The sequence below is a fragment of the Chaetodon trifascialis genome, chromosome 13 (assembly GCF_039877785.1).
Source record: "Chaetodon trifascialis isolate fChaTrf1 chromosome 13, fChaTrf1.hap1, whole genome shotgun sequence".
Taxonomy (NCBI): domain Eukaryota; kingdom Metazoa; phylum Chordata; class Actinopteri; order Chaetodontiformes; family Chaetodontidae; genus Chaetodon; species Chaetodon trifascialis.
The window spans coordinates 9,391,681-9,404,165 of NC_092068.1; the positions used below are offsets into that span (position 1 = coordinate 9,391,681).

Below are 12,485 nucleotides of genomic sequence, written 5' to 3' on the forward strand. Positions count from 1 at the left end.
CATGGCTGAACGCGCTTCTGAAAAGTGCATACGAAGCCAGCTCCAGATGGCCCATAATCTCACACAGCAGTATGTGTGATGAGCATGAATCATCTGAAATGATGTGTAACACAGGAGGGCCCTCTCTCTGGCAATCAAGACACGGTACACAGACAGTAATAGCCATGTCAATCACTGTCAGAGAAGAACAGCACGCAATCACAAACTCCAAGAAAAATGACATGTTTCTCATGAGAAATTAAACGGCTGATGGTGAAACGTGAAAAGAAACGACCGAAAGCAATGCCCCAGTTGAGGAACTACACAGTACCTCGGCCATATTGATAACTCCCACAGCCAAGGTTTTGTAGCCCAGGATGGTTCGATTCTTGTAGCGCTTCCTCCTCTGCAGCATAATCTGCAGTCTGTTAGCATCCCTCTTCAGAAAATGGGGGTACTGAAAACAGAAAAAAATAAAGCGTGATAAATAATGCAGATCACAGTATTTACAATGAAAACCTACATGCAGATTTATTTCAACCATAACAAAACAATGTCTTCAGTGCTGACCTGTCATGTGCAACAGCAGAAGAACAGAGTGTCTGTATTTCTTGCAAATGACGTTTTTTTTTGCAATCATACCACTGAAATAATAAAACAAGATTGTATGTATTTTCTATCTGTTCATCTTGGTATTCAGCTCCTTCCTTCATCACATGGAAAGAGGTGTGTGAATGGATGATGCAGAGAGAACCACACACACCTGGTACAAGCCTGTATAAAGGTACAGTCAGTCTCACTATACTCAGATGCCAGCAATGAAGAGACATGGTGGGTGTTAGATTCTGCATTCTGTCTGCTGGACTGTGGCTAAATTCAAGACTCACTTTGGGTGTCATCCTTACATTTGCTCTTTTTATCCTCCTCTGGAGTCAAATTGTCTCTAAATGCCAGAACTTGATCTTCACATTGACTTTTCTTGCCTTCTTGGTCTATAGTATTCATACAATATTAGCTTGTAAGACCAAGTTTCACAAGATGTTTCACTGCTGCAATATCCACGTCCAAGACTGCCCTGACTTTTTCCAAGCTTTACTCAGAGGCAGTGTGATTTGGGCCTTTTTGTTTCAGATCCCTGCAAAGAATTTGCACTTTTCTGTAAAATCTAATCTACACAGCTCATGTCTGTTGTCTGCGCACTTGTCCCAGAATAGTTCACCTCTATAGCCATCTATTCCATTCCACAAACAGTCAGTATGCATGGAGGGCTGTAAAATGTTTCTGCTTCAGTCACTTCAGTGATGATTAATTTCTACAAGATTGCACTTTGAAAACTGCTGTATTCAACAGCACAAACAACAGCAGTCCCTGCCCCCATACAACAACACCTCCTCTGACCACAAAATAACATGAAAGATGGTACAGGCTTATATTAACTAGGGGAGTCTGATTTAATCCAGACCAAATACTGTAAACACACATTTAAACACCTGCAGATATTTTCAGCTTAACGCTTTAACTGGGGGTTAAAGTGTAGAGAAAGGCTGCAACAGTCTTGTCTGTCAAGAAACTGTCATATCAGTGTGAGAAGTCACAGTATAATGTGAAGAGCGCTTGCCTGTAGTGAGAATGTAAGCTCCAGATCTGTCTCCATTAGTCCACTGGGTGGGAGGACATACTCATTTGATCTCAGAAGGCGCTTAGAACCCTGGAAGACAAAGCAAAGCAAAGTTTCATTGTAAGCACATGACATATAAACAATTATATTTCAGAAACTTTCAGGTTTGTTTTGGTGGTTAGCTGGAAACTGCCACAAATCTATTCTGGAATGAGAGTGAAAACATTGTTTTCAAGGGTGCAAACTACAAAATTCAATATGCTCTCTTTGGAAGAAAAGGAAATCCCCCAAAATCCCTCATCTTGTGTTGCTTCCTAAGACTCGATCTATCTAGACAAAAGTGGTGGAGTGTGCAAGCCTTATTCTTGTACCAGCCTGATTCACATTCACACTTTTATGCAGTATCACACCTTGAAGCAGCCCAGTACAAACAGTCCTCCACTCCTTCACTGCTTTCTAGAGAGCAGTGCTACTAGAACATTTAAAGTAGGGGTCAGACACCCTCCTTGGACATATAAGGAGCTGGAGTTGAGAAAGATTTCCTGGATGACATAAGGATTCAACAGAAGCAAAAATCTAACCACAAGCTTCAGCCTCTGGGTTACTGGCTGTGATTCACACCTTAAGAGGGATGCCCGGTTCAGATGGAACCATGGCTGCAACAAGAAAAGGTTTCTATGTTAGAGACGTTTATATAGATGCTATTATGTTGCTGCCAAGGACCTCTATTAGAATGAACAGCGACCAACTATATTATCTAATGCTTGCTATTCTGGTTGAGAGAGCCTCATTGCCTAAGCTAATTCTGGGACCTGGCACAAAGTTGGTGTGTCCAAACAGCACAGGGATTTAAATGCCATGGGTTGTCAAAGTCTCTTCCAAAACTGAGGACACAGACACACAGCGTGTCCTCAGAGGACCTGACTCAGGCTTTAGCGTGTTTGTCTTACGAGCCTCCGATTAAAGCCTATCATGTTCCTCATCGAGTTACGATTCTCCAACCAAGCTTCTTTTTCCACCTCTTACAATCTCGAAACAGGGAATCAAAGTGTGAACGTGGGAACAGAAACAGCTTGTCAAGCCTCTGGTTCATGATTTTACTTCAAGCTGTGAGTGCTGAAGACAGGCATCTGTTGTGTCATATACTTGGCAAGTCATCAGCTGCTGTAAAAATTTCATAGGTCCTCAAAGCTTAGTTCAGGTATCTGCTAAACCTGCCACAATAGAATTAAGACCTGGTGAGCAGCATGGAGAGGTGAGGATATCCTGTATCTGGCCTAATACCCTGGTGAGAAACTCTTTAATAGTCCAATGAAGCGAGTCCGACATTGGATCCTAATGTCATCAGAGCTGCTAAATCATGCAACAGATATCAAATGAAATGCTTGGGTGTGTGCTGATGAATCATCACAGGCTATCAGAAGGTCTTAGCCTTATTCAAGAATGCAATAATGCCTCTGTAGGTTCAACACATGCAAGAGTGATTTAAAATAACTTACTGCACCAAAATGACTATGCATGTTGCAAACAATAAATAAACATAACATCAACTCTTTTCCAAACATAGTTTTTGGTCGTATCAACTCAGAGCTGAAGGATGATAGAGAGGGCAGGTCAGGAAAAACACAAACAGTCACAGTCAGGAAACCAAGGCCAGCCCAAACGCCTTGAGAGCCACAGCAGGCAAGAGGATTACGAGGGTCTGTCACAGCCGACAGAAACGGCATACAGTACATACCCACACTTGAAGTAATCAACTCCCTCCAATCAACCAAGCAGTGTTAACAGCTGAACAGAAGAAAACCAAACAGAAGGTTGCACTCAGCTTGATAAGTATGGTAAAACAGACCTGACAGCACGCAAATCCATTTTCCTCTGCAATGAAAATGAAAGCACTTGGACAACTAAGCTGGTGTGAAGGTTTTCTCCCAACTTCCAATTTTATCTTTGGCAAACAGCCTCAGAATGTTTGAGAGAACTGATAAAGTTTCAGGAGGCTCAGTAGCTCATTAGCACTGCTGTCTCAAAGAGAGAGAGGGGGCCCTGGCTGGGAGTTTCATCCTTGGTCCCTCTTATTCTGAATTTACATGTTCACTCTACTCAGCTCTGCTGAGGGTTTCCTCTTGGTGCTCCAGATTCCTCCACCAGGGCCAACTCTAAAGCATGTTCTACGTATGAAGTCACTTGTCCGTCTATATGTCATCCTTATGATTAGGGCTGTCACAATTCTCCAAACCTACGATTCGATTCAATCTGAGCTTTCCTTCTTCGGCACTGATGATAGCCTAACAAAGGCCCAGCTAAGTCTTGACCTGTAAAGATCAACAGATCAAGGTCACACAGTCAAATTGAAAAGAATGTAACAGCAACTTATTTTAGCAGTTAATTGGGAGTAAACTGGTAAAAACCAAAAGACAACTTGCTAGATGGCAGAAGTCTTCTTTACACCATCAGCTTGATTTTTCTCGTCTGTGAAAAGCCACCAGCCCCCCATTAAGGAAGGTGCTCTTGTGGGTAACCTGAACCCCAACATGTGACGCAAATGTGAAGGCTGGTTGCGGGAGGTGAATGTACGAATCCTACTATGGTGAAGGGATGACCCGTCCAACTCGGCTTACCCTGGTATTCTTACCCTAATCCCAACCAATTATCACTTCCCATGTCTAAACTTAACCTCCTCCTGCCTAGACCGAATCAACCCCACCAACTGTGTGAAACGTTACTTACTGCAGATAAATGTTACCAATGGAAACACTGAGCTAACTGCTTAATAATCGTAGCAATGGCGGATAGCATGGATCAAAAATTTGACACGTCTGACTCAAAAATGCAGCTGCAGGCTACTGTTAAAATGTGCTGTCAAAATTGAAGGCTCAGGCTGATCAATTTCCAATTTGGAACAGTCTACCAGCCTTTCCAGGATCATGAACAGATTTATCCTAAGATTAAGTAAAAATAGTATATTTGCATAAGCCAGTGTAACATGAATAATTATCTAATTGTAATATGCAGTACTTCTGGTACATAATGTTTTGACTACAATAATTCCTTCTTCAAAATAAAATGAGGTCAAAAAAAGGTTTTTGTGCTACAGCATCATGCGGTTTCTGTAAAAAGTCAAGCGGTGTTGCATCTGATGTCCCAATGTACAACCTCTACTTCCTCTTTTCCGACAGCACTGGTGCTGAGTGAGCAAATGAAAGTAAAAGGCGCTCTAGATCGTGGACATAGATGTTGGGATTTGCAATGCTGGTGTTACACAATAAACCAGCATAATGGCTGTGTGTGATAACCATTTATTTAAGATACACAGTCATATTGGGCATTTTCTCATCCCTATAGGAGTATTATGTCAAAAATATTCAACAGGTAATGTTTGTTGTTTGTTGAAAAATTGCAGAAATCAGTCTATACAAGCATGTAAGATTACACACAACGCTGTCTTTTAACTAAGCTCACAAAGCAAAAGAACACTTTAAAAGAACATTTAGTGTCAACAGTTTAAAATGCACGAAATGAAACTCATACTAACAGGAACAAAGCTTTGAAGAAGTAAAGACAACACTGGAATAAAGAATATTTAGCTCTGCTGACACTTGCAAAGTGTTCTGTCGCAATGAGCATTTTTTTTATCCAGTCTAATGGCTCAATATACTCCAGAGAAGGACATGCTGACAGTACCTTGACAGTAGCTGCAGCCCTTGTTTTGCGTATAAAGAAAAAAATAGAGCAAATCTCTGTCTGAGTCTGACCTTGTCACTAACTTGAGCTCCACAAAGAGGCCTTGTATGCACTCTTTTCTCATGCTCAGTGGTGGGTACAATGAATCAAGGCACAAAAGTTGAGCACTCTCAAACTGCCTGACATGCATTAACAATACAGAGCCTTGGCAAGGAAAGCTTGTACTGAATGTCCTTTGCCCCCCCCCCCTTCTTTTGCCCTCTCTCCCCTGCTACAAGCCTCTCCACTGTCTTTCTGGGGCCATATGGGGGGACGTTACAGCCCCTCTGCTCCACTAAGCTCCACAAGCCTGTGGGAAAATAAGTTCGACTTCACACATCTTCTAAAGGTCACTTTTTAAAAAAAATATTAAATTCTCCCTTTGCAGCAACGACAGGATTTGATTGAGGACAAGAGCTCAATGTGCAATTGTATTAGAGAGGTTTTAAAGGTGTTTTGAGGCTTCTGCTTTCACCCAACACACACCTCATACACACACACACACACACACACACACACACACACACACACACACACACACACACACACACACACACACACACACACACACACACACACACACACACACACACACACACACATAATTGGATCATATCTGAGCGTACTGCAAATGGAAGTGCTTTGGACAGCGGCTTGCGCTAAAATGAGGATTGCACGCCTTTCCTATCATAATCCAGCTGACATCAATGTTTGGCTACAACCCCAGGCAACCGCACACCGAAAAGACAGGACACAGAATGCAGAATCATGTAACGCACGTGCAGTAGCACACCACATTGCAAGCCAATGTGCAGAAAATGTGGCAGAGGTTTGTCTGAGGAGGTCTAAGCTTCTTGAAGTGACCCAGCAGTCTCCGGGGTGAGAGACAGACAACCATCTCCAAGGGAACACAGAGCGTCCTAGAGACTACACGGCAATCTCATCGCTCCTACTGCTGCGGCTTTGGGAGGCCATCCAAATGGTTAGCCATTACAAGGGCTGTGTGTGTGTGCAGGCCACTCAACCTGATGAGACGGCCACTGTATGCTGAACAGAGAACCGATGACATGCAGTAATGAGGCTTTGTCATTCACTGTCTGAAAACAAAACCCTCTTATTCCTCTGTCATCTTCTCCAACTGTCTCTTTATCCCCTCAGCGCCTCTTTTCTCCCTAACCAAACCTGCTGGAAATTGCATTTAATGCTCCAGTTCCGGAGCTGCGGTGAACAGAGCTTTGCTCGGCTGTCCTAAGGGCAGCTCAGCAGAAATGGAGAGATTTCACGCTCTGGAGACCACGTAGCTCATGGATAAAGCCACACTTGGTTGGTTACTTTCTCCTTCAGGATGACAGTAAAGGGGCGATGATTTGTTTCTCTTTAAATAGAATCCCCCAGTATTGCATAAAATTTCAATTACATTTCATAATGAGGGGGACAATATTGTGAGTGGGACAGAAAAATGGTCAATTACTGAGGCGTGAAAGCAGAGAGCAGTAACTACAGAAACAGGGAAGCTGATAAAAAAAAAAGTATGTTAAGTTTGAAGGTTCTTAGCCAAACTGTATGACAGCTATATAAGTTGTAAAACCTTAATTTCATGCCTTTTTATGCTGAGTAGCAATCACTGACACAGACCATACATGAAGAACATTTACCGTAGATACTTAAGATACTACAAACCAAATGTGTTTGCTCTTCAGCTCTTTGGTCCATTTGAATGAATGATTAAAGTCATCTTTAATTAAATACATTGAAATATGTGATTTAAAGCTAGTCTAACCACATGCAATCACAGGAGTTCCACTAGAGTATGCAGAGATGGCAGTAGCTGCTACTCTGTTAAGCTAGGCTACTTGGTTTTTAGCTATACCTGTTCATTTGGTGTTTTCCTCCATTATGATTAGATTTAAAATTCTGGCCTTACCTAAAGTTTAGATCATATACGGCAGTATGGAGAAAAATGCTCATCATTGTTCTTCCGATTTCATGTTTTATTCCTTAAAAACACTCATAATATCCACTGTCGGTATAAACATTTCCTCTTCCTCGTGTCGATAAATCAGACATGCCGGGCACATAGTTCATACTTCATGGTAGATAAGCCTGGGATTTGTGCAGCACAGAAGGAGCGGTGCGATGCATATTATTAAAGCATCTCCAAAACACAGCAGAGGCTTCATATTAGATTCTCTGTGATGTGCGGGTAATATACAAGCTATTGCTCAGATTTCTATTCATGTGGCATTGAGGTTTCCTTTTAAGTACAACTTATAGACAAAGTCAGCTCCCTCCTCTCTTCTTGCTTTTAGGTGACTCTAATTCTCTGAATCTGCTCTGTGTGGATTTTCTGGGGAACTGCAGTCAAGAAAATCCAAAAGACTTTTTCCTCTAAGAATTATTTCCACATGGTCACCTCGGGGCAGTGTGTTCCTATGTGTGTCTGTGTACACTTAAGGTGTATTCTCATGGTCTTGGTTCTCCATCAGAATCAACTGTTTCAGAAGAAGTGGACCATCACCTTTACAACTGCTACTGGGCTCACTGCTTACTGGGTATTAAAGCTGGGGTCTGTCTGCAGTATAAAGGCAGGTTTCCAGCATTCTGCCACTCCACATGAGTCAAGTCTATGATCTCCACATAGTCATATAGCAATGTTGTTAAGACTTAAAATGTCAGAGTTAAGATATTTCAAAATGCAATAGCTTAAAAATAATAAATAAATGCTCTATTTATTCGATGGGTTGCATCAAAGTAGGGCGTGCTTTTGAATTTGGCATTTAAACCACGCACAGTGTGACCGCCATACGAAATGTGCAAGATGCATTTTGAATAACAACCCTGAGAATAAGCAACACATGTTACTGCACACCCCTAATCACAGAAATGCATTAGCAATCAATGTAAGATGTGCAATCCGTCTTACGGTGCTAATGCTCCTGCTTTGAGTGGTGATGCTAGTCTGCCATTTAAAGCACCTGGCTGGATGTAACTCACCAAAGCTTCCTGTGCAGCTCAGGAGCTTTTTATCCATCAGCTGGATTAGTAGCATTTCTTATCATCGTCTAGGCTTTGTGATTGTGTTCAACAGTGCACAGTCCAGGACAAAGAATTAAGAAACAGTGAGCCACAGACACCAGACTGCGACATGCTGCTATCAAATGTTTTGCAACTGAGCCCGATACTCCCATCGCACATGGGAGATTAACCCACCTGTATTTTGACAGCTATAGACAGGGAATTCAGCTCTTTATCCAGTTCTTTGAGGACGACCAGCTTCTTCAGTGTGAGGGTGCAGAGTCTGTGAAGAAGAGAAAGAACAAGAGAGGGAGAGAGAGAGAGAGAAAAAAAAACAGATTAGTGGCATGACTAAGAGAAAGGGAGCACACCTTCATGACGTACGGCCGTCACTGGATGAAAAGCATGGACGACAAACAGCACTCACTGCTGCCATATTATATTTCTGTGTGTCTTTGTTCTTTCTTTAGTCTGCAGGTATGATAATAATTACAGGCAACATCCAGGAAACATCACTTAGTGCCAAGACAGTGAGTGAACAATCGAGATGCCAACTCGGTAATCAAACCCTATTCTACTCAACCTGGTGTTCCTCTTCATCAAGGAAAACCTATGACTTTTTGAGAATAGATGATGCACCAAAGTATGAGTAAATCAGGTTCCTATTGTCAGCTTTATGGGCAAATTCTTGATGGAAGGTGACATAGCACAGATGCTCTAACAAGCTACAGTGCAGTAAAATGCCTTCCGTCAGCCCTGTTTCAGCATGCTGCTGCACACTGAAATGTTGAACACAGAGGCGTACGTGACTTACTGCCATCTGCTCATTATCAAATAAAACAAGAGAGAAGCATATACCTACACATGCCTTTAAATGAAGGTAAATACGTTTTCAAATGGAACACTGGCTATCTATGTTAGAGGGTCCTCATGTGGGCAGCTCTCAGGTCACACAGAGGCACATTAAAAGACAAAACTAAGCAATGCAAGAAGGCTAAAACCAGACACAAACTCTTTCATGGATACACAACAACCTTTAAAAATCCCCTTCCCTTTCTACCCCACAAACCATGCCTCTGCAGCAAAACACAAAAAGTCGTCAACTCCCAAGCCAAGTTTGCTAAAACGTCCTCCTGACCCACTTTTCCCAAGCCCTGCTGCATTAAATTGTGATCAGTCTGAGCCAGAGTCAAAGGGGAGGAAGAAAGACAAAGCAAACAAATAGCTATCCAGTCACCCATTTTCCTTGGGAGCCACTCAGCAACTCTCACTGACTTCATTCAGACACTCCCTGTTAGGCAAGCATGATTCACAGAGATGCATCACATTCAAGCACAAAGGAAACTGTAGTGTTAGAGACAACATCAATGTGGTGGTCTGTTTGGAAATGAATCTTGCAGGCGTAAAGAAGACAAAAGGGTCTGTGCAGATGTCGTATGGCAGACTGTCTTTCCGCTGTTGATGATAAGGTCTTTGCAATCTGAATTTTGATAAGTCTTCAAAAAATTAAAAGATTTGGAAGGCAGCTTTTGAACACATCTTTCAGAAATTCAGTATGCTTCATTCAACATAATCATTCCCTCAGATATTCAAATCTTGCAGCTCTGCATGCTGGGATTTGTGACGCTGATTTAACGGCAGAGAGGTGAACAAATGAGCCGCTCACAGGGCCCAGCCAGGGAAGGACCTAACTAACAAACGATCAATCAGTCACTTGTTCCAACCAAATATAACCAATCTGACAGCGTAATGTGAGACATCATTGTAAATGAGTGCAGAATGATGTTCACTTTCAAGACAGCAATGGCGAGGGGGAATGAGGAAGAGCAGGTACAGTATAGGAAAATTTTCTATGAGTGTGATGAATATGTGTATTCATTGTTAACGTTAACAAAATTTACAGCATAAAAGGAAGGAAGCTATCCAAAGGTCATTAGATCCCAGGTTTATCCAAGCAGCCAACAGAATATATCTTTAATGATGTCAATATAAAATTTTCAACAACAGGAAGGGGCCAGGAACTTGGTGTTCCTGTGCAGAATCTCCCTTTGGCCCAAATAGGTGAAGACATAATTCTACGACAATTTTCTGGAATCATTTGGGCGCAAATTGCCAATCCACTTGGCTGCGCAATTACCTAAGTTTCTTCATGTGTGTTAGAATAACAAATGTAGATCTATTTGAGGCTGGAGTAATTAAATGTTAAACCTCATAGGGAGCCCATAGACCCAGCTTGCCTTATGGTGAGGATGAGTCACTAGTCAGCCACAGCTTCCTGTCAAGGGGGGAGGGGGGGGGGGGGGGCGACGACGACGACAGAAAGCAGCGCTGATGGTCTAACAACATCTCTATCCTGTCACAGCTCTCTCTGCCTCTCTGTGGACTGGGATTCACATGTAATTAAAAAGGCTGCAGGCGCTGAAGGGGTCACCTAGGGAACCAGGGATTTTTTATTATTAGACGGAGGTGTTATCTCCACTCCTGTCTGCCACTGTGTTGTGTTGCAAGTGAAACTTGTGGCCATCTGTTCTGGCCTGGTGCCAGTCTGTCCCTGTGTACCTACTCAGCGCCAGTCCACTTTGCCACCCAATCAGTGACTACAGCGACAGACCAGGTGTCGCACAGCAGCACTAATCATTGTGCTAGAATAGGTGGCAGATGCATACCCTGGGTCTGGGATCAACAACTTTCAGAGAGGACTGGATATACTGTGCGTCTTTGATAACAGGAATACGGGAGGGTGGGGGCTGTTATTTGTGGTATGGTCTCCCCCTCCACTCAGCAGACGCTAGCACACACTCAAGATCAAAATAAGGGCTTACAGAAGCCCCTCAAAAGATGCATTAATCCTCCGTTTTTGGCATGTCGGTCCCACATTCCCTGAGAGTGCCTGGGGTGGGATCACAGCACGTTTCACTGTGCCAAACAGGACTGAAGCACAACAGTGTTATCAATCCACGGAGAAGACCGGGTGGGTGGAGGATCTATATAGCAGTCTCCAGTTCAACATTTCTGCGAACTGGCGGTGGAAAGCGATGATAAGTGATACATTTTCTGTCTGTTTCCCAGATGATAAGAGCCCATGGGGGAAATCCCTCTTTCAGTTTCTCTGCTTGCGCTGGTTAAGTCAACAAATCGCCTGCCAAGCTCTTCTGATTGGGTCATCATCGCTGTAGACTGAGTTTATTGATCCTCACATGCACACTGCTATCCTGGTTATGGAGTCTTTTGCTGGTTTTGATCACACTCAGAGGTCTGGACATGTCGATGAGGGTAGAGAAACTACTACCAAAATAATTCTTTAAAACTGTTCCAATAAAAAAATTTACATTTAAACTGTCTTGAGGGCACAGTTTATTGCAATGCTGTTGCATCAGTCAGCATTCATTTTAGCTACAGTAGATATATCCAATGAATTGGCACTTGAATGTAGAATAAACATCGCATCCCTGTTTTCATGATTAGAACATTATTAAAGTTTGATTGGTAAGTCTTTCTGATATGTTTTCATCCACAAACACAGGATACTTGTGCAGAAGTGAACAGAAAACGTTTTCCAATAACAATGATATTAACCAGATAGAGGCAGCAAATCCTCGCAATTGAGACTGCTTGATGATAAACGACTTGACCAAACAATCCATTATCACAACTGTTCTGCATTAATTTTCTGTCGATCGACCAATCTACCATCATTTCAGCTACTGACTGTTGTTTACATTTGGAACCAAGCTATGGTTTTTCAACCGTCCTTCACTCAGCCCACTTTCAACCTTCAACGCAGTGAGGGAATGATAATGTTAAGTTCACATTGCGTCACAGGTAGAGGCCAAACCAACCCTGCGGCAATGCAGGAATCAGAATCATGTCCTTCTGCAGGTCAATGACAGTAAATGCGCAAATCTTTTTCTAGATGACATCTTCCATTACTGATATCAACATATAACTGACAGCAGTGTAATGCACTGTCAAAATGAACAGTTATTGACTGCTCTGATGAACGGTGACCAGTAGGTGCCTGAGCACTTTACAGCCAATAGGTTTAGCCTATATGGCGTCCCTCACAGCAGCATGAGTGGTGCTGCTCCATCTAAACCCATTAGTGCATCCAAGTCACTCACTGTGCCGTCACTAACTGTTGACCTTTGCAAGC

At 42.6% G+C, this 12,485-nt stretch overlaps 1 protein-coding gene across 2 annotated transcripts in view; it reads right to left on the reverse strand.

Moving 5' to 3' along the window:
* The window catches only part of LOC139340890 (phosphofurin acidic cluster sorting protein 2), a 44,054-nt gene that overhangs the window by 16,856 nt on the left and 14,713 nt on the right, over positions 1–12,485 (reverse strand). For both annotated transcript variants that reach the window (XM_070977000.1, XM_070976999.1), the window contains exons 2-4: positions 8,528–8,615; positions 1,598–1,687; positions 311–436 (exon numbers count right to left, since the gene is read on the reverse strand). In XM_070977000.1, coding sequence (XP_070833101.1) covers positions 311–436; positions 1,598–1,687; positions 8,528–8,615 — 304 coding nt within the window. The remainder of the gene's footprint in view (positions 1–310; positions 437–1,597; positions 1,688–8,527; positions 8,616–12,485) is intronic.